Below are 24,116 nucleotides of genomic sequence, written 5' to 3' on the forward strand. Positions count from 1 at the left end.
TCAAACTATGCAACAGCATCAATACAAGACATGCTCAGGCCAGGGTTGTTGCCTGTCTGTTTTTTGGTAGGCACAGCCAATCGTGTCAGCTACACGTGTCACTATTTTGCACTTTAGCACATCCACACTGGTATGCACAAACCTTTATTTTTAAAAAAATTCTGCATTAAAGGTATTGCAGAGCTCCGGCATCACAAGCAATTAAACCACAAGATTCATTCCTCCTTTCAAAGCCATAGTAGGGGGAAAATGAACTCTCCCTTTTCTCTTTCTTTTTACTTTCCAATACTCATGTTTTTCTTAACACGGAGCCCTCTTCTCTTAAAGCAACCACTGTTTCACCATCTCTTTCCAACCGGGCTATGAGGAGGAGCACTATCCCTCTTGATTGTAACCTACCAGGAAATTGCACAATATTATAGACTAGGTAGGAGTACTTCCCCCTTACCCAACCCGATTTGTCCATACGACAGGAAAACACATTAGGAAAGTGTCAAACTGACATGTTTACTCACCCCCTACGATTAAATCTACTCTTGCCTACACAATACTACCCTGAGTGTAGGTTCTGTGGTAAATCAGGCACACTCTACCACATCCTATCCTACCATCTGATGTAATCGGAACCCCGACCTATCCCCCATCTCCACTGCGAGCAGTGGGATAGTGTGTTGTCCAGTGCACGCCTCGTTGACCGGCAGCCTGTGCCAGATCCACCAATCGACTGCCGGACTAGGAAGCCACCCCACAATTCATTTGCATTATTTTGCTCAATAAACGCCTTTCTCTCTCTCTCTCATTTCTGTCATGATTATTCAACAAGATGCCCTCTTCTCTAATCACTAGACCTGCTGTGGTCGCTCAGTGGGGGTATTCTGCTGCTGCATGAGGCTGCGAGTTTGATTCCCGGCTGCCATGACTGCATTCTGATGAAGGCAGAATGTTGTGTACCATGCTTTGAGTGCATGTTAAAGAACCCTAAGTGGTAAAATTTAATCCACAGCCTTCCAATACAGACATGTTGGAAGGCTCTCCTAGCCCGTGTCGCTTTAGGATGTCGAATCTTGTAAGTCAAATCAAATCATTCCTAATCACCAGAAAATTCATCCCTCTGAATTTCAGTCAAGATAAATTGGAACCCTGGAACATGGCACAGTGGTACAGTACCTATGCAATATGGCTTACAATGTTCACCCAAAATTTAAATTCATTTCTGTACCCCTTTAATTACTTAATTGAAAATGTTAGAAGCACTCTTCAGACCTTTTTAATCACCTTCCATTTTTAAAAGTGATGTTGGTTTATTCTACTGATATAAAGAAGGTTTGGTCAAGGATGTTAACGTATGCTGCAGTTCTGTCGTACATGCTACCTGTTCGGTTACACTACAGCAAGCTGTAGGTTCCATAATATGTGTAGTTTTGATTAGACTGCCAGCAGAAGCAAAGAGCAATGAAAAAATTATCTCGGCAGGCACATAAATTAGCTTATCAGTAAATATCAAGGGAGTACAGTATGGTGACATGCAACTGGGTAGAGCACGGCCCTTGCTGGAAAATATTGCACTATCCACAATAGCTAAGAAAAAAAAAATGCAACAGAACGAAAGCTTACTCCTTCTCTTTTTAACATAAAACACTAATGAAAAATAAATTTCCCAAAGCAAAGCCATTTTCTGTGCAAAGAATCTGGAACTTTGTGAAAAAGTGTGGGACCCATTTAAATTATCAAAATTCAATGGGAATATACCGCATAAAAGCTTCATGTGGCATAAAGCACAGGGCATCTCAACAACACCTTTCTGAGTAAAGATTTTATTTAGTCTATGGTATCTGTGGAGAACTTTGGTCGCAATTCTTGGATTTCCCCTATTACCTTGTAAAGTTAGCATCGGCAGGCAGTAACAGATCATGTTCTCACGGTATTAATGCAAATGTGCCAACAAAATTGATGTTAAAGGCCGGAAATAACATATTCCGATGTTATTTCCCTCCAGTTATAATTTGAGAAAACAATTGCATTTCATTTGTAGTTTTTCTTTTGTCTATGTATTATAGCTGGGTGAAGGAATCACCTTTACCTGGAACTCAAGTTAAACATTGCAGTAGTTACTTGAAGCTGCTCTTAGCTCTAAACACAGCTTTGAGTTCATTTACAACCACTGACATTTTGTCTGAATGATGGTGCCCAATTCCAAATGGATGTCAGTGTCACTTTTAATAAGGATTCCTCTCATTCTGCAAAGAAAAATTTTCAAGCACATGGGACCAAATATATATGAGGGTTAAGGTATTTAATACAAGTTTAAATGAGGTACTATAATGTGCAGGGTGTTTTCCATTCCCTTTTCAGTAACCTGTTTATGGTATATGTAAAAGAAAGAACCTGCAAAAATATGTACTTCTGTACTGCAAACCACAAGAAATAGGCAAAATGCACATTTCAAGTGGTATACATAATTATTCTGACATTCATGAGAGTTTATATACTGCAGATGGGGAAGCACATCAATTGGAGGTTGCATGAACACAAGAATAAGGTAGCTGAAATATTGTCATTTGGTAATTCCTTGTACTCTACCTTTCAGTGCTGTGAAAATTCTTGTGTAGAAGGAGTCACAATAAACCTCTAAGATTCTTGAAGTGAACTGGTCTTGCGAGGCATGAATTCGGACAAAATGACAGAAAGGTGGATGCAAAATATTAATGACACGTACATAACTGTGTCCCCACTAGCTCTGAATTAGGACTGCCTATTTGGACTTGCCACTCTCATTGAAAAAAAAAAGTGTACAATCATTGCATTCTGCCACTGATAACATACAGGGCAGAAACTTAGAGGTTAACAAAGAAGCTAGGGAGCAAGGACGATGCAAAGAGCGATGGAGCAAAAAATCTTAACACAGTATATGTTGTGTTAAGCTTGAGGACAGGGGCTATAGAAGTGTACTTTAAGTGTGGGAGGAGTGAGGGCTCATTTCACCAACACAAACTTTTTTTGTTATTGTGAAACCAAGGCTTAATTAGAAGCACGTCAGCCCTTAGGTCTGCGGGGGGGGGGGGAGGTGCAGTTCCCCCCTGCAACGAAACCTTCTATCTTCAGCCCCTGCCTTTCTTTTTTTTTGTTCACATGTTGGCTCAACAGAAATGTCATGCTACATAGAAGCTGGTTCTTCATTGTCACTTTCTTCTAGTTCAGAATTGATCAGCAGTTCATAAATCCCTTCATCTGTCAAAGTATGGACAGACCTGCCATACTAGTTTGCCATGGCTGCTCTGCCGAGTCAGAGCAATGAGGCATTTGCTATATCTGCTGTCAGAAATTTAACTTACAAGTTTTCTGGTTTATATCACTTTTTATTGATGCCACAACAGGTATGCAATGTTCTTTTTTGCTTGAGTTGCTTCTGGAAAGCCAGGGAGTGCAGTGAAAACAAAACGAGTATACTTGAGAATGGCAGGGGTTTTGCGAGGTTGGGCAGCTGAGTTAGGATTGGCAGTGTAAGGGTTAATTATTGAAAAATATCAATTGCAAAATGTTACAATGAAGAAGAATTAAAGTGCCCAGTCTAGGGTCACAACACTGGCTTTTAAGTTTCCATGGCAAGGTCAAAATTAATGACTAGCTTGACCATTGATGTTGCCAGGGGAAGGCCCACTAGCCGATGTCACACGTCTGTGGGTGGCTTAGGTGCCCAAACACTGCTACACTGCCGCATGGCTCCTCAGGCACTTTCACTGTATGTGGCATTATGTAGAAAGCCTCCTCGGCATCCCTGCATGTAGTGCGCGCATAAAGTAGACGCATGGTGTCTACCAACCGGGAATTCGCGGGGATTTTGAGTAATCTGGAAATACTCAGGAAAAACTCAGGAAATTTGTGCTTCAATCAGGGAAAATTAGCTCTAATTTTATTGAAATAGAACGAAAGTCGCACTAATGCTGGCTCGAGTAACATAGAGGAATCATAACGAATCGTCTTTTACGCCGTGTCGTCGGTTGGAGACGTTGCCATTGTACAGTCAACGACCGATTTTCCGGACGCCCGATTTTTGGGACATGCCTGATAATTCGAACGGCTTCGTGGCACTACCGCGTACCCCATAGAGTCAACCCTTCGCCGTCCATTTTCCGGACTTTTTCCCGTGACCGCTGGTCCGAAACGACATAATCAAAGCCACCACCACCGCCATTTTGATTATCTCGCGCCTGGAACCGGCGCTCTCGCATGCAGATCCGCTAGCAACCGTATCCACCACCAACGTTCTTAGATTACTTTCAGTATAAAAGCTGTGGCACGCGGAGTGTCGCTCTTCTGGTTCCTGTCGCGCGGTGAAGCTCGTTACGCTGTTTGCCCCCAACGTTTTTAGATTCTTTGATGATGAAAGGAATCCAAAAGCGTTGGCCACCACCGCGGCAACGCTAGGCCTAGCTGCTTCGACGTTCGCTATTGAGCTTCTTGCCATTTGATGCCTAGTTTTTGCATTGAAAAAATTCGCCGCTGTCAGCAATGGCACCGACACCGCTTTTATAATCTTCACGATTGACTTCGAAGCTCGGAAAGCACGGCGCGTTCCATAATGTCTCCCGAAAGTCAGCCTCGCCTCAATACAGTAATGTTAGTCTGTAACGCATACGCGGAAGTATTGCGGTGAAACATGCCAAGTGTGGGAAGGGTGAATTGTCACGGGACACAGCATGTATTGCTTAATTATACACGCGTGCTTCCGCCATCTCTTGTCACCGTACGAGCACTGATACGCCTTATAAGTGTACTGGCAGGCCTTCAGAGCTTTTTCGAACGTGCCTGTGGCGAATTGAGCCCTTAGGGCAGTAAAATACATGCATTCATTTTTTCGGACTGCGGGATTTTTCGGACGTTTTCGCGGCCCCTAGGAAGTCCGAAAAATCGGACATTGACTGCACAACTCACCAAGAGGATGCATCAAGTGGTCCGTGGGTATCGCACGCGGCGGAAGGAGGACGAGAACAGAAAGGACCGACGCATTGAGGAATGAACGGGGAAGAAAATGTGTCGCCGCTTCTTTGAAGGAGCTTGAACTAAAAAAAAAAAAGTGTTGGCTTACGCCAAGATGCAGGTGGCCCCCATCCAAACCAAAATGAACTCTGTAAAGTAGTGAAACGCAACACTGAGGCGCTGTGCGCGGGCTGAAAGTATGTCAGGACAGTTGAAGTTGAGTTTCCAGCTGCTGAGAGAGAATCTCACTTGTGACAAAGTTAGGGCCTCACACAAATAAGCTTGCTATCAGTTGATAGAAATAGCTCATACTCGAAAATATTTGCTTCTGTATGCATCTTTTTTTATTCGTATTTGAAAATGTTAGAGTCAGTGTGCAATGGGCTTTACCATCTTTTTAAAGATATTTTATTCGTGGTGCATTTTACTAACTCCTCCCTTCTACTTTCTTTTTGAATAAAATAAACACTACTCTTTACTATTCAAACTGGATTAAGTCATTTTATTTTTTAACATGCTCACTAGAGTGTGACAGCATCAGGCGACGTGGTGTCAGCCCGTCTTTACATAAAGCAAAGTTCTGTGTCACTCAGAGAATTTTGCAAGGGCACCTCGAGAAAACCTGAAAAACTCGGGGAATTTGGAAAAGTAAACTTGGTAGGCACCGTGGAAGGGGACTTCCGTGCAACACCCAAGTGCAACTAGCTAGGGGCTTGCTTTAAATTTTCATAGCTATTGGGTTATACCTTCAGGGCTGCAGAGAATTCAGAGCAGCATAGGCATGGAAAGAAATGCAGTAACTGTGTTTTCTGAAAAACTACTATAGAGGTTTGGCAGTCCTTATACTTTCTACATTATTCTTAGCTTTGATGTAAATTTGTGCAACCTTAAGACATGCGCTCACACGATACTTGTAAGGGATGATGTGCTAAACAAAAATATCTTAGCACTCATGAAAATTTTGCGATTGTAGTTCCTATGCAGCATTTTTTTACATTAAAGGGCCTCTAAACCGCCCTGGGCTTGAAGGCTAGCAAGTTGTTTCTCTCATGCCTTTGCTACCCTTCCCACGGGCACTCTCTCTTCCTTGCTGCATACTTCTCTAGAAGATGCATAGACACTATGTTAGTACCAAATGTCACATTAGCGCTCTTTTCATATTTGAAAACACCATAAACTTCTGTTTATAAGGACTCTGTGCTTTTCGGCTACACACAACTGCTACTGCGAGCACAGTAAAAAGACGTCACACAAGATGTTATCAGTAGATTGTGCATGACAGACAAACGAGACGATGAGGAAGAGCTGGTGTTCTACTGCATGTCAAAGGCGTGCTGGCAGAAGGATGGGAACTACTGTCCCTTGTATATGGACCAATTGACAGCTTATACCCTGTTGATATGAAGGCTCCTGATACCATGTGCGTGACTCTGTTGGCATTGCAACATGTGAAGAAGAGATCAGGAAAGCTCAGAGAGGAGCATTTGATTGTTTTTTTTAATCATCAGAGGTGGTTTGGGGGTGCTCTAAGGCAAAAGCAGCAGTTGCAGTGTTTATGTCATGTTCAAAAAAAAAAAAAAAAAGAAAGAAAGTGTGTAGAACTTTGAGCTTTGGTTACTTCTCAGAGTCTGGTAAAGTGGACACACCGAATGCACAATGCCAAGAGTCACATGGCTGCAAAGTAATTTTTTCTATTGAGCTGCAAAATGAATGTGAATGTGAAGTGTAATTTATCATTTGCATCTTCTCTTCATAGACTTAATCAAATCAGGCCGAATGGGAGAACCCTCGATTAATACTCTGAGCAAATGCCAGTGCTGTGTTGCATATACTATAGTGCAAGCGAATACACAACTGAGTACACCTCCAGGCTTATTTTGCACTTTAATGAGTCACACACATTATTTAACACTGTTCGTGACAAATTGCCAACAGCATTTTCGTGCTATCAAACCAAAAGGTGGGGCTTGCTGCATATAAAATTTGATGCATTTTAGTCTTTATTACATGAGTGTGGATGCTCAAGATATTTCTCAGCTATGACAATATCTTATTGTAATTTCATACAGCCAAGAAAATCAATCTGAAAAAACTCCAATGCAAAGGACTGCATCTCTGCCAAACATATTTGTTCTGGTAGCATTTCAGTTACCTGTTGCAATCATATCAACATCTGCCATGTTGTACTGCTGTCATGCTGCCCACAGGCTGTGAAAGTTGTGGATATAGAACACCAGTGTTGACAAAAATTCCAAAAACAGTCAGGCAGTGTGAGGCCTCTTGATTTTTTCTTTTCCTGGATCAGCATGTATCCACATACTATATACAGAACTGAACATCACAGAGAAAAGTACATATGCTTAAATCATTGACCTGAGAGTAGTATATGCATGTTTATGTGCATTTCAGATTAGCAGTAACAAATTACCAGACATGTGGCTCACCAAGCTTGCTCCACCTCTCACAATACAGAGTTATAGTTATGCAACTGCTTATAAAGCTATGCAGAACTTTCAGGCACTTTTGCCTGTGAACAGATCAATAAGCCAAATCTGACCAGTCATCCCAAGTGTAATCTAGAGTACACTTTGCAGGGACATCATTCTCTAATGATTTTTATTGTGCTTTCTATTTGGTCGTGACACAGGCAACATGTCAGCCTCCAAGATGATTTATGCTCATCCATCTGTACTGAAAATAACATCATTTATTTTGGAAGCTGCTACCACTGCTTACATCAGAACGATATGATGAAAACAAGTGCACATTTTTTTTACAAAACCTACGCCCAGGAAACAAAAGCTGTATTATAGGCACATTTAGAGCATCCATGGCAAGCAGTGCATCCATTTAATTTTGACTGTTGCCAGGCATCACAATAATATAATCTACATAACAAACAAGCTGCATACATATATGCATGGGCAGATAGTGAATACACAAAATGAATAAGCCTCAAATGTAAAAACAGGTAATGAGGACACTAAGACTTAGTAAAGTGGACCCTGTTTCAAAGTCATGTTAGTGTGACCCAACTTGGTCAGACTGATTTGGAGAGAATTACATTTTAAGATTACTTTTGGAGTAGTGTAAACTGTGTAGGGGGGCTGCACAGAGTGTGTTAGCACTCTCTCTTTTTCATACTTAGGTGGCCACATGTTGCACTTCGTTCATAAGCTGCTTAGAAAATCAGGAATAGGAGTAGTATGCTAATAGGTGCTCCTGTTTTTTTCTTTTGTCCCTCTTGTTCCTCTGTCTGTTTTTTTTTTTTTGCACCAGTATTCTTTTTAACAATTGTGCACCAACTAGCCGTGCAAGAAGTTCTCAGTACGTTAACAGGCGACAAATATTGTTTGCAGAACACTGTGCTACAACTTGCACAACAGTAATGATTATACCATTTATACATTGTACTGTTCTTGAATTTATAATGACACAAACTCTTATGTAGTGCTTCAATGTCATACAATGTTTATGCCTATAGTCACATTTAAGTGAATGCTTTCAGCTTTTCTGCTTCTCACGCTGGTGGAAAAAGTTCTGTGGTATTGTAGACAGTAAACACTTGAGTTGCTACAAGGCCTTGTGCAGAAAAAGCTGCGTTACAATAAGGAGCCACAGTTGTAAATCCTATGAACACATGCATGACATTCTGTCAAGTAATGAAAAAATAAAAGGAAAGAATGTGCATTTGGAGCAGTGGAATTGCATAACATAGTAACACGAACACAACAAATATTGTAGTGACACACTAGAGGTAACATGAAAAACAGCTGCAAGAAAGCACTGCTTGACAATGCTAGCATTTCAATGTCAGCAAGACGTCTGACTAGCTGGACCACAGAACCATAAAGATCATAGGCCTCAGGTTTATAATCACAATAAAGCAAGGAACATTACTATCCACAACCTTTCCTTGAATAGAGAAACAAAAACAAACTAGTAGAGGGATTTACAAAGCAGAATGAGTGGAATGTACGTGTGGCAACTACAGCCAAAATGAACCAAGCAGTACAGCAACTACATTACTACACAGCAAACATCAGCAAACATCAACTATTAAATTCAACAAAATCAACTTACAAGAATCAAAGCAGATCATCTTTAAAACTATTTGAACACCATGGCATTGTTTGACAGCCCTGTACCAAGCTTTGCTCTCTCCTTTGATATATTTTTCTTTTATAGAATTTTGGTGAATGGGTATCCAATTTGCTCTAATACTGTACACTTCTGTGCTAGCTACAGCACTGGACTCGTCGCACTAATGGCAAATGAACGTCTCCTTGCGAGTCACTTGCTCTTGAATGTGTACATTGTTTCATATGCAATAATCATTTCCGATTAATATCTAGGCTCTGCAGCACAAATTCTTACATGTGGTGACTGCACAGATGCACGGTTCACTGATGTATATAATAGGTATGCTTTCTTAATACATATGTGAAAGCACTGTATGCAAGTTTGCTCTTTTTTTTTCTTGAAACACCAATGCATAAACCTGCGATAACGACCATTGGAAACACTACAGTCCCAACCAGGCATACACCTATAACAGCTCTACTGCTGCTAACCAATATGCAATGCAACATCTTCACACAACAGCAAGTGACAAATCGTGACACACATGACAAAATAATTAACTGTGGCAGAAAAACTGAAAATTATTCAATAAGAACTACCATTTGTCTAGCAACAGATTTAATTCTCCTTTGTCATCTACTGCAGTTCCTATACAACTACAGTTGAACCTTGGTATAATGAACCCCAATTCAACAACATTTTTTTTTGCTTTTCCAATCTTAGCTCCATCAAAGGCCATACATCATTTATCATGACTTTATGAACTAATTTTGCATCACAGTTTCAACATAACAAAGACATCACGCATTGCATTGCATGCACTAGGGGCCTTCATGTAACAAAAAACAAAAGAAAGCTCAGATGAACTACTGTTTGCTGGCATCTTTACATCTACAGGTGCTGCCAGCAAGTATAGGCAAGCAGCTATCAAGCAAAATGCATCACTGTGCCATCTGCCATCCCAATACAATGCCCACACCCTGCATTCCATTCCAAGGCACTGCAGCACTTGCTCCAAGCTCTTCTGCCCTCTATGTTGCAGGGAAATCACGGAGGATGGAAAAGCTAGCAGAGAGCTTCACTTCACAATCCTGAGGCATAGTCATAAAGATTTAAAGGAGCCAATGCACTAAAATTCCTGCTGTACGGCACACAGAAAAAAAAAAGCTTTTTTTTCTTCCTTCTTTTTTTCACTGCACGCAGCAGTAAATATTCTGAACATACAAAATGATGACCAGAGTGTGTATTACAAAATGTTTGCCCAGGTTTCTTGCGCTATTTTATTCAGGCATGTCTACTGACACCGTTCTAGCCGGCTTATATGTTCTAGGATCCTATCTGTGTAGGATTTTGGACTACAAGAACATAAAAACTTGCTTTAACGATTTTTTTTTACTTAACAAGGCCTTTGACTGGAAGTACTGCTTGTTACATTTGGGTTAGACTATAACCACTCTAATAAACCATAGCAACTGTTAAGCGCATAAAAAAAATTCAGGTCAGTTAACATTACCTGATAAATAATGTCTACCATGAACCCTGACAAGTGCTTAAATCACTTGCTAGCTGCTGCACTCTGAAGGACACACATTTCCACAGCATCTCAAGACATACTTATCTGTACATCATACATAGGGCAAACCTAATGTTTGCAAAGCAAGTTAGCTAAGCAAAAAGAAATTTATACAAACTAAGCTTAAAAACAGTCACTGTTTCAAAATGGACCTGTCTGGGATGGCTCTAATGAAGATAGCTGTGTATGCTACATACAGATATGACTGCATTCAGCAGACTGCAACATAGTGCAATGCACACAATCCTACAGACCTTTTGCTGCTTTCTTGGCACTTAATTTGCAGTGACTGGGCATCCACAAGGCTGTGAACCCACACACAGCACAGCAGCCCAAAACACAGTTTAGCTTTTACTTCGTCGTGGTGCTCTACAAGGCACTAGGCAGAACAGAATGCAAGCACATAAAATCAGCATATTTTTGGCGCAGTGAGGAGATTGGCTGCAAGATCATAGAAAAAGAAGCTACTTCCAGTTATTTACTACTAGAACAATTTTTTAGAGGCCTGCTTAACTACACATTTCAGACAGTGCACTGTCAACACAAGGAATAGCAGCCATCCAAAATAGTATCAACTTTCATTTGAAACCTAAAACTGTGATTACAGAAATAAGGCAAGCATGCTGGAGAAGAAAAAAGCAGCCCATGACAACCAATTTAAGGTGAAATTGACGTACTTGTCTATGTTCGCTGCACTAAAGAATGCTCCCTAGCTGGTTGAAAAATTTATTTGCAAACTTTTGAAACATTAAGCATTTCTAGCCCTTATGAGCGCTCACGATGTACTCAAGGTTATTTAAAACTATAAATTGCTCAGTACTACTACACACAGTCAGTGCAGCTATGCAAGTAATGTAATTTCCAACAATTTGTTATGTGCAAAGTTTTTCGTCTCTTTCATGCACATAACACATGACACACCTCATAACTATTCTTGTCAAAATGAATAAGCAGGAGTAAACTTCTTAACCAGCGTGCACAAATTATCATCACAATTTTACAAGCTCTTCTGCACCTCAAACTGTTGAATGCAATAATAAAAGCTTTCTTTTTTCACACATCTTTGTTTGTGCGTAGCTGCAATGCTTTTAACAATAGAACACAATGCTTGATGTACAATAAAACTTTCACAATGCATAATGATGGTACTTCCTTGTGCTTAGTATAAACAAGCTGCTGAAAGCATAGTGCTACGACAATGAATTATAATGACACATGAGCACACGTATAGCTTCCAAGGCACACATTTCGTAAGGGAATGCTTCTCAGTGCAGAACTTCCTTGCATTATGCAAGGCAAGGGAAATCTACATCAGCATTAAATCAGCCTAACACTATCTGTTGTCACCTGATATTAATGGACAATGAGTGAAAAAAACTTAAGAAAGGCACAGGAAATCCACTCTGACATTCAGTAAGCGCAATGTTATTTGTTCTTGTAAGCTGATGGAATTAAGATTGATTGGAAAGAAGAAAATGTAAACACCAATTAATGAAAACAGCTATAGAAGCCAATGAGAATGTATGACTGATATCATTTTTCATCTGGTGCTAGTACCCACACATTTGGACTGATAAAAACATTGTAAATTTTGTTACTCTTACTGGTCGCAGAAAACAGTTACACATTTTTTGAAAACAATAATGAAAGCCATGGCACATTATCACAAATCAAGAAGTTTGCCTCAAGGCATAATAAGCAATCTTTTGTTTTAGTTTAACACAATTTTCAATGTGCACATAGTTGAGCATGAAGCAGTATAAAAATAACGCTCACTGAAGGGAAGAAAATGCCATATGTGACCATCAATAAGAGCTAAAACATCTGCAACCCACCAATGAGTTGGTTATAAGAGATCAACAATGCAGCAACCAATGTGATGTCTGCGTGGGCAAGTCCATGAGCCAAAATGAAACATCGTGTGAAACATCATGAACACATAAGCAGAAATCATACTTCTGTGTACTTTGCTGCCCACAACGTAACTGCAATGTATTGATGCTTTAAGAAGAGTTGTCGAAGGCAAAAGCCAGAGTTTCAACCTAAAATTAAGGCTGGATGGGACTCAAAGACTGGCATTGTCGTGCTCATTTATGGCTCTGCTCAATAAGCAACAAGCATGTGTGCACTTATGTAGGTAAAAAAGTTGGGCTGCATGAGACCTCTATGCACCAAACAGTTGTTAGGCAACAGATACTTTGACACAAAGCTCGACAAAATGCTTGGGGACAAACAAATATTCTTTCTTTCTAACACTACAGCAAGCTGTCATTTATCTTGTGCATTGGCAACACATGACCTGCACATAATACTTGTTTGAACAGTACCTAACCAGAGTCGGCAAAGTGGAACGGTGGGGCGTGCGAATGCGTAAAAGCTGGATGTGTTCCTGGCTTCAATGGTGCCTGCTCTTTCGCACCAAAAGGGCCAGGCTGGGAAGACCCGTGCTGCCTTTGCTCAGCTCCGTTACCGCAAGTGTGACACGGCCATAGTCAATCTTTTGGGCAAACTCCTGGCCAAAAGAAATCCATAAGTTGGTTTTGACAAAAGGTCATAACAGCTTTTACAAACACACACACACATACACACACACACACACACACACACACACACACACACACACACACACACACACACACACACACACACACACACACACACACACACACACACACACACACACACACACACACACACACACACACACACACACACACACAAAGCACAATCAAGACTAAACTCCATGCTGCAAGCACATTGTCTTACTAGCTTTGAGCTAGTTTCAGGGGGATGCCAGCTTTGCCTTTTCCACTTAACCTCCCACACATTGGGTGCCCTGTGCTTGTATGCTCGGAGAATTAAATATGTTCCACCATGTGTCTATGCTTCAAGGCAGAACACAGCAAAGGTCACGTGCTTAAACAACACTGCATTTCATTCATTTATTGAGGATTACATATTTATGCTTGAGACACCATACAAGTAACTGGAAATAATGATGTGAAATATATGCATAAGATATCAAGGAAAAGAATCTTAAATTTAGCATTTTGCCATCTTTTCACTTGCATAAAGATCAGTAGCAATCTTTTAAAAACAGTAAAGGCATATAAGATAATCAATAGTTGTAATTTAATTCACAGATATCACACACATTCATCTGAAAGGGATACTGCAACAAAATTTACCAAAAGCTGAGAGAACACTAGAATGTTGTTCCAAGAAGGTGTTTATTCCCTCATTATTTTGGTGGAAGACTCTATTCAAGGTAGGAGTGTAGCATCACTTGTGGATCAAGTAGATGGCATCTAGTTACCGTGCAGGCTAGTTTACTGCTGCTAGTTGCAGCTGCTGGCCCAATATGCCACAACCAGGACAAACAATGTGGCAGTTGTGCATCCATTAGTCTGGTATATGCCATTTGTGTGTATAGCTTTATTTATTGGCATAAATCCATGTGAGGTTGGCACTTAGTCACATGTGCCTAAGTGTGTCTCAGCTATCATGGACGAAGCGTTCAAAGAAAAAAGATGGATCAATTAATAGGGATAAGACCAAGCAGAAGATGTTGTCTGGAGTCCAGTTGAGAAACTACCAGTAATACTATTATTTAAAAGTGATTACCTAACATTTTAATTGTTGTTCTAGTCAATATGTCAAATAAGGAGTTGTAGAGAATCGTTAAAAAAAATAAACAGGCTAATGGAGTGTGGGCAGCTTGCTGACTAGGCAAGAACTCACAGATATAATATACATATCAAATTCCACCAGGTGCACCAATTAAAGAAAAAATAGCCATAAAAAATGCTTTGCATTTATTTGCTTCTGAAAGTGATGGAGTTCCACTTTACATCAGAACAGTAGGTCTTACTTCATTAAAGTCAGTGATAAATTTTACCGCAATATCCCTAAACCTCACAAATTATTCCATGTATGCAACACAATTACCAATTATTTTGTAGATCGTCATTTTCACTTGGTTTTATTCCCAGCAACATTAGGCTTCTGATAGCTGACAGTTTAAAAAAAATTTTACACAGTTATCTTTGTTACTGATGGCACACTCACAAGTACATTATAATTTGTCTTGCAACAATATGCGTTCAAGTACTGTGTGGGATAAGGCTGTCCTAACACTAGAATAAATCTTGAGGCATGTAGCTCCCACTAGCACTACACTATGCACCATGCTATATTTTTACCAGCTGGTCCTGCATACCATACAGACCAGCTGCCAAAGTACATTCACAAGCATCTGACTGCTATCTACTGCCTTTGAGCATACACAATTCATCCAATAAAGAATCACAATGAAGCATCAGAGTTATAAACAAATGCTAGGTGCATTGAACATCATGCAACTACATCCTTACCTGGTTTGCATTTGGGAACTCGTGCCTGTGCAGCAAACGCCCATTAATGTATAAACAGCCTGCTGCCCTCTCTTCAGGCAAAGTCACTGTCTGGTACTGGAATGTTGCTTCTCTCTCCACTTGCTGCAGCAATAACCAGAGAAACAGTAGTATGTCAGCTAATTGCAAACAATGAACAGTGCATCAGAAGACACACAGGCAACTCTGTGCAACAAATTATTTACACATGCATGGCATTTCAATGCAAGAACCTAGCAGCCCCTGCAGTTGTGTGCAATAATGAATAGCCTACATCAAAATTAAAAACTGTACAAATATCTTGTAACAATATTCTTGTAATTACTTTAATGCCACACCATAAAACCTTGTTGATGTGCTCCTGTTACATTTTCCCAGCTCTTATGCTTTGAAAAATCATCCCATTTAGCTCACATAGGATCATGTGTATTAGCTTCCAATTTGTTACGCTTTTCTTCCGAGTTGTTTCAACCAAAAATTCCTAAGGCACATCGGCAACACGTCATCTTCTGTCTGTGGTGCTTACGTTGACCACCGCATGTCACCACTGAAAACAGTCACTTTGCAGCACCTGCCAAGCAGTGCAATAGGACTGCCATCACTTTGTTTAGATTGTCACCAGTTGCGAATATCAACATGGCCCATAAAGTCGAAAGTGAAGAGAAAGAAGACAAAGGAACAATCGGTCACCCCACACTCACATGCACAAATGATGTTGTGGCCTTCAATGGTTATTGCTTCTTGCATGGTTATTTCTATATATAAGCTGCACGGAACTATAAAAGAGCTGAGTGCGCTTGAAAAATAGGCTGTTAATTAGCAGAGAGAGTTGCCCTTGTTTTTTTGTCCACCCGCCCTGATCTTTACATGCTGCTTTTTCTTCTGCTCAATGCAGTGAAATGAATACATTACTTTAAGCTTGCGCAACACCCCTTTGTCTCTGCCAAGTTTCACACAATTCTGTTTGACCATTCTTGTGTAATGTGTGTAAAAAATGTATGTAATGCATATGTATATGTCTAAAATGAATATGTAATGTAGAAAACATCCTGGAGGCATTTTTGTATCCACAGTATGTAATACAGAAAAGATTTTAGTACATTTAAAATCCTGCACACTGTACAGAAAAGAACCCCCCTTGTTCTATATATGCAGATTTATTACTACTACATTTCTGAAATAGTTCTCTTTCCTCACATTAATCACAGCAAGCCTGCTCTAGTCTAGTTTCTTGAGCATACCTTTTAAAGAATGTCTACTGGTCAAGTCCCTGACATTAAAGCCTCCACCTTTAGATTATAGAATGCGACATCACTGTAATCTACAAGCCTGGACGAAAACACTCTAATGCCGACTGCCTATCACGCGCCCCCACTGACCCGCCGCCTCAAGAGAATGAGGATTACGACACCTTCCTTGGAATAATAAGCGTGGAAGATTTCGCTGAACAGCAATGAGCAGACCCAGCACTAAAAGGCCTTGTCGAGTATTTGGAAGGGAACACCGACGTTGTTCCTAGGGCATTTAAGCGATGATTATCTTCGTTTTCGCTTCAAAACAAGCTACTCGTAAAGAACTTCTCACCAGTCTGCGCCAACTACCTCCTTGTTGTTGCCTCAGCACTGCGTCTAAAAGTACTGCACGCCCTACATGATGATTTGACCGCTGGGCACCTCGGATTGAAAATGAAAAATGAAAAAAAAAAAAAAAAAAGCCACGTGACAGAGCAGTTGCGCAGTGGTATCATGCTGCTCTTAAGCGTGCGTTCAATGAACAAGGTAGGCTCTCGTCGGATGATGGCGCCAATGCATGCTGCTGGCTGAGAGCTGCCGAGAAGATAACGAATGCCCCGGTGGCGTAGCCAGAAATTTCGTTCGGGTGGGGGGGGGGGGGGCTTACGTTGCAGCTTGGCATCCTCCTTAAGAGGAAGCTTTAGCTCGGTTGCTCCTATCTAAATACATGTAGAAGGGGAATTCGTTTTTGTCAGCAACCACTGCACCAAATTTGACGAAATTGTTGTATTTAAAAGAAAAGCTTGGAGGGGGGGGGATTCTAGTGACTGCTGGTTTCGAATTTTTCATTTAGGTTGTCAATTTTTTATTAAAAATTGGCCAAAATCGCAAATTTTCAGAAAGCGAAACTATCAAGTTTAAAACTTTGTAGCTCAACAATGAAAAGTGATATCACATTTCTGTGAATTTCCTCTAATAGCACATCTACAGCAAACAAAATTGATATGTTACACATGAATCTAAAGAATTTAGTATTATGAAAACACGGCTTTTGCAGAACCTTTGTACACAACGTAACTAATTCACATAAGATACAAATTGACATACCAAATTTGTACGCTTTGACTGTTATAATAGATGCCATTGACAGAACCGCGATATCTGTTCTTGATGCAGAGCTGTTAGTTTGCAAACGTCGTGTTCCTATTTTTTTTTAACTTTCGAATTTTTCGAAATATTTTAAACAAAATTCAGGCCCTAAATCGATATTCCACTACCAACAGACACTACAATTTAACTTTCTCTCTCAAAATGCAACAAATTTCATTAAAAGCGATCCAGAGGTCATCTCAGAAAAGCGTTTCTGCGTTTTACACCTATTTGAACAGGCCGCGTCAGAGCTGGGCCCGAGCTAAAGATTCCTCCTAAACAATTTGTCAAGGGATCAAATACATGAATAATAATTGCATTGCCATTGCCAAAGATGCTGCAAACGAATTCTTGAACGCTACGCACCGTAAAAAGTAAAATATGTCATTCTTCATAAAAGAATATACTCGTATGTGCCAAAAATTGTGCCCGAAATAACTGATATCAATGCTTCCATGTTTTTGTCTATTTAACAAGTAAAGAAAATATCACACAAACTTTAGAACTATACGAGTTCGAAACCAGCAAAGCAGTGCATGCCGCTGATATGAAAAATATAAAGGCCATGCAATGAACAAGTTGAGGTCAAATATGTTAATGAAATTTGTCATTCAAGAACCGTGTTTACATTCATGTACGTATGCAACGGCCAGTGAAAAATATAAATGACGCAGGCATTTGGTCCAATGTATTACGCAGGAGCAGCTGTCACCACTCATGTATCGTGAGTAATTGCACCGAAATTATAGTCGCAACAGAGAGCACGTATAAAAAGCAGGAGTTCTGCAATACATATGAAGGCGTGTCAAATGAAAGTGAGCCAATGCGAATATATGACAAACGGGGTACTTTATTTAAAAGTAGTCTCCATGAACATATAGACATTTGTCCCATTGACTAAGGAGTCGCGTGATTCCGGTCTCATAAAATTTCTTGTTGCTGCTCCAAAAAGTCCGCCACTGACTCTTTCCCGTCGTCGTCCAACATGAATGTGGTTCTCTTGAGCTGTATTTTTTTTTCGGTTGCCCCAAAATGTGCATGTCGCAAGGCGACAGGTCTGGGCTGTGTCGTGGCTGTTGCAGCGTTTCCCACTTGAACTTTGCCAGTTTTGTATTAAGCACATCAGCGATGTGGGGACGGGCATTGTCGTGGAACAAGGTGACCCCATTTGTCAATTTTCCACGTCTTTTGTTCTTGATTGCAACATGCAGCCATTCCGGCGTTTCACAGTATCGGAAACAATTGATAGTCTCTCAAGACTTAGCTAATTTTATCCGTAATGGTCCCTGACGATCTAAAAAAAAAGAGTCAGCAACTCGTTTTCAGCGGAAATGACGGCTTTTGCTTTCTTTGGGTGTGGTGAATTCGAATGTTTCCACTGTAAGCTTTGCCGTCGTGTTTCAGGCTCGTAGTAGTGGCACCATGGTTCGTCCCCGATCACAATTGCAGACAAAAAGTCATCACCTTCATTGTGATACCGGATCAGATGAGTCAAGGCAGCGCCGAACTTCTCCATCTTCTGGCAGTGGTTCAAAATCTTGGGCATCCATTGCGGACACAAAAGCTGATGACAGAGATGTTCATGAATTATGGCGTGAACCGAATCGCGACTGATGTTCAGACGCTCTGTCAGTTCATCAATGCTTATCCTCCATTCTTGTCTCATCACCTCATCAACTTTTGCAGTTTTGTTAAGGCTGGTTTCACGATGGCTTTAGTCCCGTCTTGGATCGTCTTTGCAACTCTCACGACCTTCTTTGAACCGTTTGCTCCAACGCTTCACAGTGCCTAATGAAATGTGATGTTCAACATACACGGCAGCCATACGGCGACTAATTTCTTTTTACGAAATACCTTCAGCAGTCAAAAACTTCACGGCACCACGCTGTTCAACTTTTGGAGTTTCCATTATGTCACACAACCATGTTCAACCGAATGTATGAGAGCATTACAGAACCTTTATCCTCACACCTGCGTGTCACTTTTGTAAATGAGACATCCCTCTCTTCTACACACATGCCTCGCAGATAATGAACCGAACCATTATTGCGCGGGGTGGGTAGGCTCGCTTTCATTTGACTCGCCCTCGTACATTAGAAATGCGAAGATACAATGGGATATACAAATGCGAAGATAGACCTTGATAAAGGGCAAAAAAGTGTCACTGGAAACAAAGTTCACTGCACGTATACACAAAATCTCCCAACAAGATACTTCCATATACGTATAAGTCTCCAATAAATATATGAAGGACTTTAATTTGCCCAGCCACAGTTTTCCCCTCATGTTTCCCATTACGATTAATTCTCAAGGCATTATGAAACTTATTGATAACCTAAAGATTTCTAGTGCCCCCGGGCCAGATAACATCACTGCTAAGATGCTAAAAGGTACGAAAGCAATTTCCAGTCTAATATTACAAATAATTTTTACCCAGTCCATTACTGATAGTTCACTTCCAAATGACTGGAAGATTAGTAAAGTGGTACCGGTATATAAGTCAGGCAGCCACTCTGATCCTTCCAACTATCGTGCCATTTCCCTAACGAGTATTCCCTGTAAACACCTAGAACATATAATATATTTGCAAATAGCATGTCATCTCGGTGATCATTCCTTATTTTTTCACAATAAGAACGGTTTCCGGCCTGGTTTGCCATGCGATACACAGCTTTTTGAATTTATTACTGAACTTCACCTGAACTTAGACTCATCACTTCAAACTGACGTCATATATCTAGACTTCGCCAAAGCATTTGACTGTGTTCCCCATCAGCGGCTTTTGGCCAAACTTTCATGCCTCGGTCTCAACCCTCTCGCACTGTCATGGATCCGTTGCTTTCTTACTAATCGATTCCAGTACACAGCTATCGGAAATCATTGCTCAACCACTGCTAGCGTCATCTCCGAAGTACCACAGGGGTCCGTCCTCGGTCCCCTTCTCTTTCTCATCTCCATAAACGACCTTCCCAACAGCATATCATCCAATATCCGACTTTTTGCAGATGACTGCGTAATCTACCATCGCATTACAGACCCAGCCGACTATGCAATGCTCCAAAAAGACTTACATTCATTAGAAATCTGGTGTTCCAACTCTTTAATGAAACTTAACATCTCCAAATGTAAAGTTATGCAGGTATCTCGTAAACACTCTAACAAGAATCACCCGTACTTTTTAAGCTCGACAGCCCTATCCAACGTTGAATCATATCGTTATCTTGGTATCACTATTAAAGCAAGTTGACCTGGTCTGACCATATAACAAAATTGGCTACCGACACTAATAAATCACTTGGTTACGTCAGACGTACCCTTGCGCTGTGCCCCTCATCCACAAGAAAACTAGCTTATGAAACATTTATTCGAAGTAAACTTGAATACGCCTCAGCTATTTGGAACCCGCACCAAGCTTACTTAATTAATATGTTAGAATCAATACAAAATCGTGCCGCTAGATTCATCACTTCCAGGTACAGCCGTGAAGAAAGTGTCAGTGTCATTAAATTTTTATTTTTCATCATCTCTAGGACTCGAACCATTGGTGTTGCGTCGGAAAATTGCGAAACTGTGCCTTTTCCAGTGACATTATTATAACTTCCCCGAACTGCATGGAAGGCTTCTAATCCTACCAACCCGTACATCTCGTCGCTTTTTTAACTCTTGCAGCATCCAGTGCTTGCATGGTTCAACATTTTCCTTTAATCAATCGTTTTTGCCTAGCGCCATTATAGAGTGGAACAATTTACCAGATAGAGTTGTCAATGAGCGCAACCCCATTATCTTCAAGCAGCTGCTTACTGATCACTTTAAACCCTAACCTTATAATGACCGTACTGTGCCTTCATTCTTTTGCGATTGCCGTCTCACATTGTGACTGTTCTGCTGATTTGCTTTTGCATTCTATTCAGTGTGCCTCTTGGCTTTTTTTGTTGTTGTTCTTTGTTTGTTTTAATGCGAATCCACAGGCTGAGTCTTGTAAGAAATTGTAACCATATCTTTGTTTCTATCCTTATCTTCTGTAACCCCCCCTTATGTAATACCCTGACAGGGGTCCTTAAGGAAAAATAAATGATGAATAAATGATGAAATGTATCTAAGAAAAAATCACGGTATGTAATGCGTCAAACCAGGCAAATAAACGTGTTGCACAATCACAGGTTCACAGAATCCTAGATACTGCCCGCCCCCATTCCATCCACTGCCCCCAATGTATCGCGCGTGACGCAAGATGACTAACTTGCTCTCCGCTTTTCTCTTTGCGCACACAAGACTGAGCCGCCATCGTTGGCTCACCCATTCCACCCCAACCCCCCTTCTCGTACGCTTTCACTCGCACATGCAGCATGCGGCGCTCTGTAACGATGTTATCGCCCTCGGACTTTATACGAAACATGAGGGCGACGGTGACGGCAGAAATGCGCTTGGGGTGACCATATAATTGCTATCGCAATAATATAATAAGAGTATCCGTCAACTGAAGCGTCCCGTGGCCCATTACTTTCCGCAAAGGAAGAAGTAACAAAATCAAACTTTCACCATGCAACAATTCACTGCGCCGCAAAATGTATTTTCTTTTTCCTTTCTTGCTGCGGGGGCACCGAAATGAAAAAACGCCAAGGAAGATATGTTGGCCACAATTGAATGCCTACTTCACGCACCTAATGTGGCTACCGAAGGAATATCAAAAAAAATTTGAGACGTTTGGTCCACAGAGAACCATAGGCATACTGGTCGGTATCCTACACCGGCGAGCCGGAGAGGTTGCACTCATGTGAACGCGGTGTAATCCGTTGCGTCCCCACAGTGGTGGTAGCAAGCGACCATTGTCTCTTTTTCTCGTCTGCTAGTCAGAAAGTGTCTAAAAATCTGCCAGGCGAAAATCCACTCGGCCAGAGCAAACTGAACACGCACCGAAGTGCGCCGCGCGATGGTCGGGGCAACACGAGAAAAACGTATGCGCTCTGGCTGGCTCTGGCAGCCCGCGGGTAGGGTAGCACGACCCAAAAAATTGAAGACGCTCAATGTGTCCTCGCGAATAAAAGTCAAAGTAGAAAAAATGAATAAGAAGGTAGTTAGCTTGGCTGGCTTTAGTGTCTTAACATGGATGCTTTGGCGTAGGTGAAAAAAAATTTGATATTTTTTTGTGTGACATGACGGCACAAATAAACCACCACAACACTTCGTCTCATCGGACCTCACTGCATGCTTTGTCAACTTGTCTAATAGTGTGTTGATTTGGCTTGTCCCATTGTATGTTCCAATATAAGACTTTAGAAAAGTCAATGCACCTTTGGCGTCAAATGTTTAAAACAGCATTAGACCCACAAAGTTGCGCAGCTGAAGATCTAAAGCACTACTTTGGAAATTTCAATACACCTTGCACATCAAAAGTTTATGAGAATTATACCCATAAAGTTTCGGAATTGATGTCCAGCGCTCCGTTGATTCCGCGGCCTCCGCGAGATGCCGCAGTGAGCCCGTTTGTCATCAAAACGCCATAGAAACTTTGTGCTCGGATGGGTCTGCTTGCGTTATGTGACTCCCGGTGCATGGGCGTTGCCACGAAATCCAGCCCGAGTTCACAATTCTCGCGGTGAAATGTCTTTTCGAGCATGAAAAAGACCCCATTCTAGACAAAATCCAGAATGATTTTTGGCGCCGGGGGTTGCTTTGGTCGGCGGTGCATTGACATCACAAAAAAATTTCAGGGGGGGGGGGGCTGAAGCCCCATAAGCCCCCCCTCTGGCTACGCCCCTGGAATGCCCTGCCACTTTCCCGTCGCCAGTCACGATTCAGCCGACCTTGCTCACCGAACGCAGGCTTAAAGGGACACGAAAGTTTACTATGAAGTTAAGTTAAAGGATAAAGCAATGCTCTAGAATGTCTAAGGCGTCAATATAATCGCGAACGGAGCTTTAGTAACCGAGAAATTGAGGTAAATCTCCGTGAGGTAAATGCATGACACGATCTGAGACCCCCCAGCGACATTCCGGTACTAGCCCGATGACGAAGGCACTCCTCATCATAATTTGTCACTAGTACTCAACTACTCGTATTAAAAAGAACATTTCATTAGGTTATAAGACAGAAGAAAATGTTACTTGTCTACTTCTGGGGCGCGATCGGAGATATTTTGTTCTATACGCATTCTGTTCGGTTGCTGCAACGTCACAAAGTGGCAGTATGCAAAATTTGTGACAACGGGGCGGAGAGAGCAGCCAATCAGGAAGCGGTGACCTCCCCGGAAGTTTACTTCTGTCGTTTGACGTCTGCTTGCAGACAGTATACTACAAAACGAAATGTTTCTCGTCTTCCAGATTAATGAAATCTTTATCTAAAAAAATGTATTTTTTCTTCTCAAGCCCAAACACGTTTTCAAATAGTTGTACGTGTGACTACTGCAATTTATAACTATTAGTTTCTTTGTGTCGTCCCTAGGTGGTGTCACGCACAGCGAGAAGAAAAAAGAAAAAAAAAAAAAGACGGGAAGAGTGGCGCACTTTTCAAGAGGCAGCGACAACATTCCAGTGGCTCGCTGGCACCGATGATGGGGTCGATTTCTCTGTACAACCAATGAATTGTTTCGAGAAACAAAAACGACACCGGAATTCACTTTCTGCCATTTCTTCAAACGCGTTTCGCACCGTCACCCGCTTTCCTCCTTCCTCTAGAAACGCCAGCACAACAACCTAAGTTCCCAACGGAAGC

The 24,116-nt window shown here is 41.2% G+C and overlaps 1 protein-coding gene across 3 annotated transcripts in view; it reads right to left on the reverse strand.

Annotated features, from left to right (window-relative positions):
• Window positions 1-24,116, reverse strand: part of LOC142587263 (N(G),N(G)-dimethylarginine dimethylaminohydrolase 1) — a 95,338-nt gene that overhangs the window by 9,917 nt on the left and 61,305 nt on the right. Inside the window, exons 4-5 of one of the 3 annotated variants that reach the window (XR_012829426.1) lie at window positions 15,007-15,129; window positions 12,961-13,145 (exon numbers count right to left, since the gene is read on the reverse strand). Coding sequence is in view for 2 of the 3 variants with exons in the window: in XM_075698140.1 (XP_075554255.1) it covers window positions 13,029-13,145; window positions 15,007-15,129 (240 nt within the window). In the remaining variant the exon portion in view is untranslated. Of the gene's footprint in view, window positions 1-9,026; window positions 13,146-15,006; window positions 15,130-24,116 lie in introns of those variants that run through there. The other 2 variants (XM_075698140.1, XM_075698144.1) reach the window with 2 other exon arrangements.

This window comes from Dermacentor variabilis, chromosome 1, assembly GCF_050947875.1.
Source record: "Dermacentor variabilis isolate Ectoservices chromosome 1, ASM5094787v1, whole genome shotgun sequence".
In the NCBI taxonomy this organism is placed as follows: Eukaryota; Metazoa; Arthropoda; class Arachnida; order Ixodida; family Ixodidae; genus Dermacentor; species Dermacentor variabilis.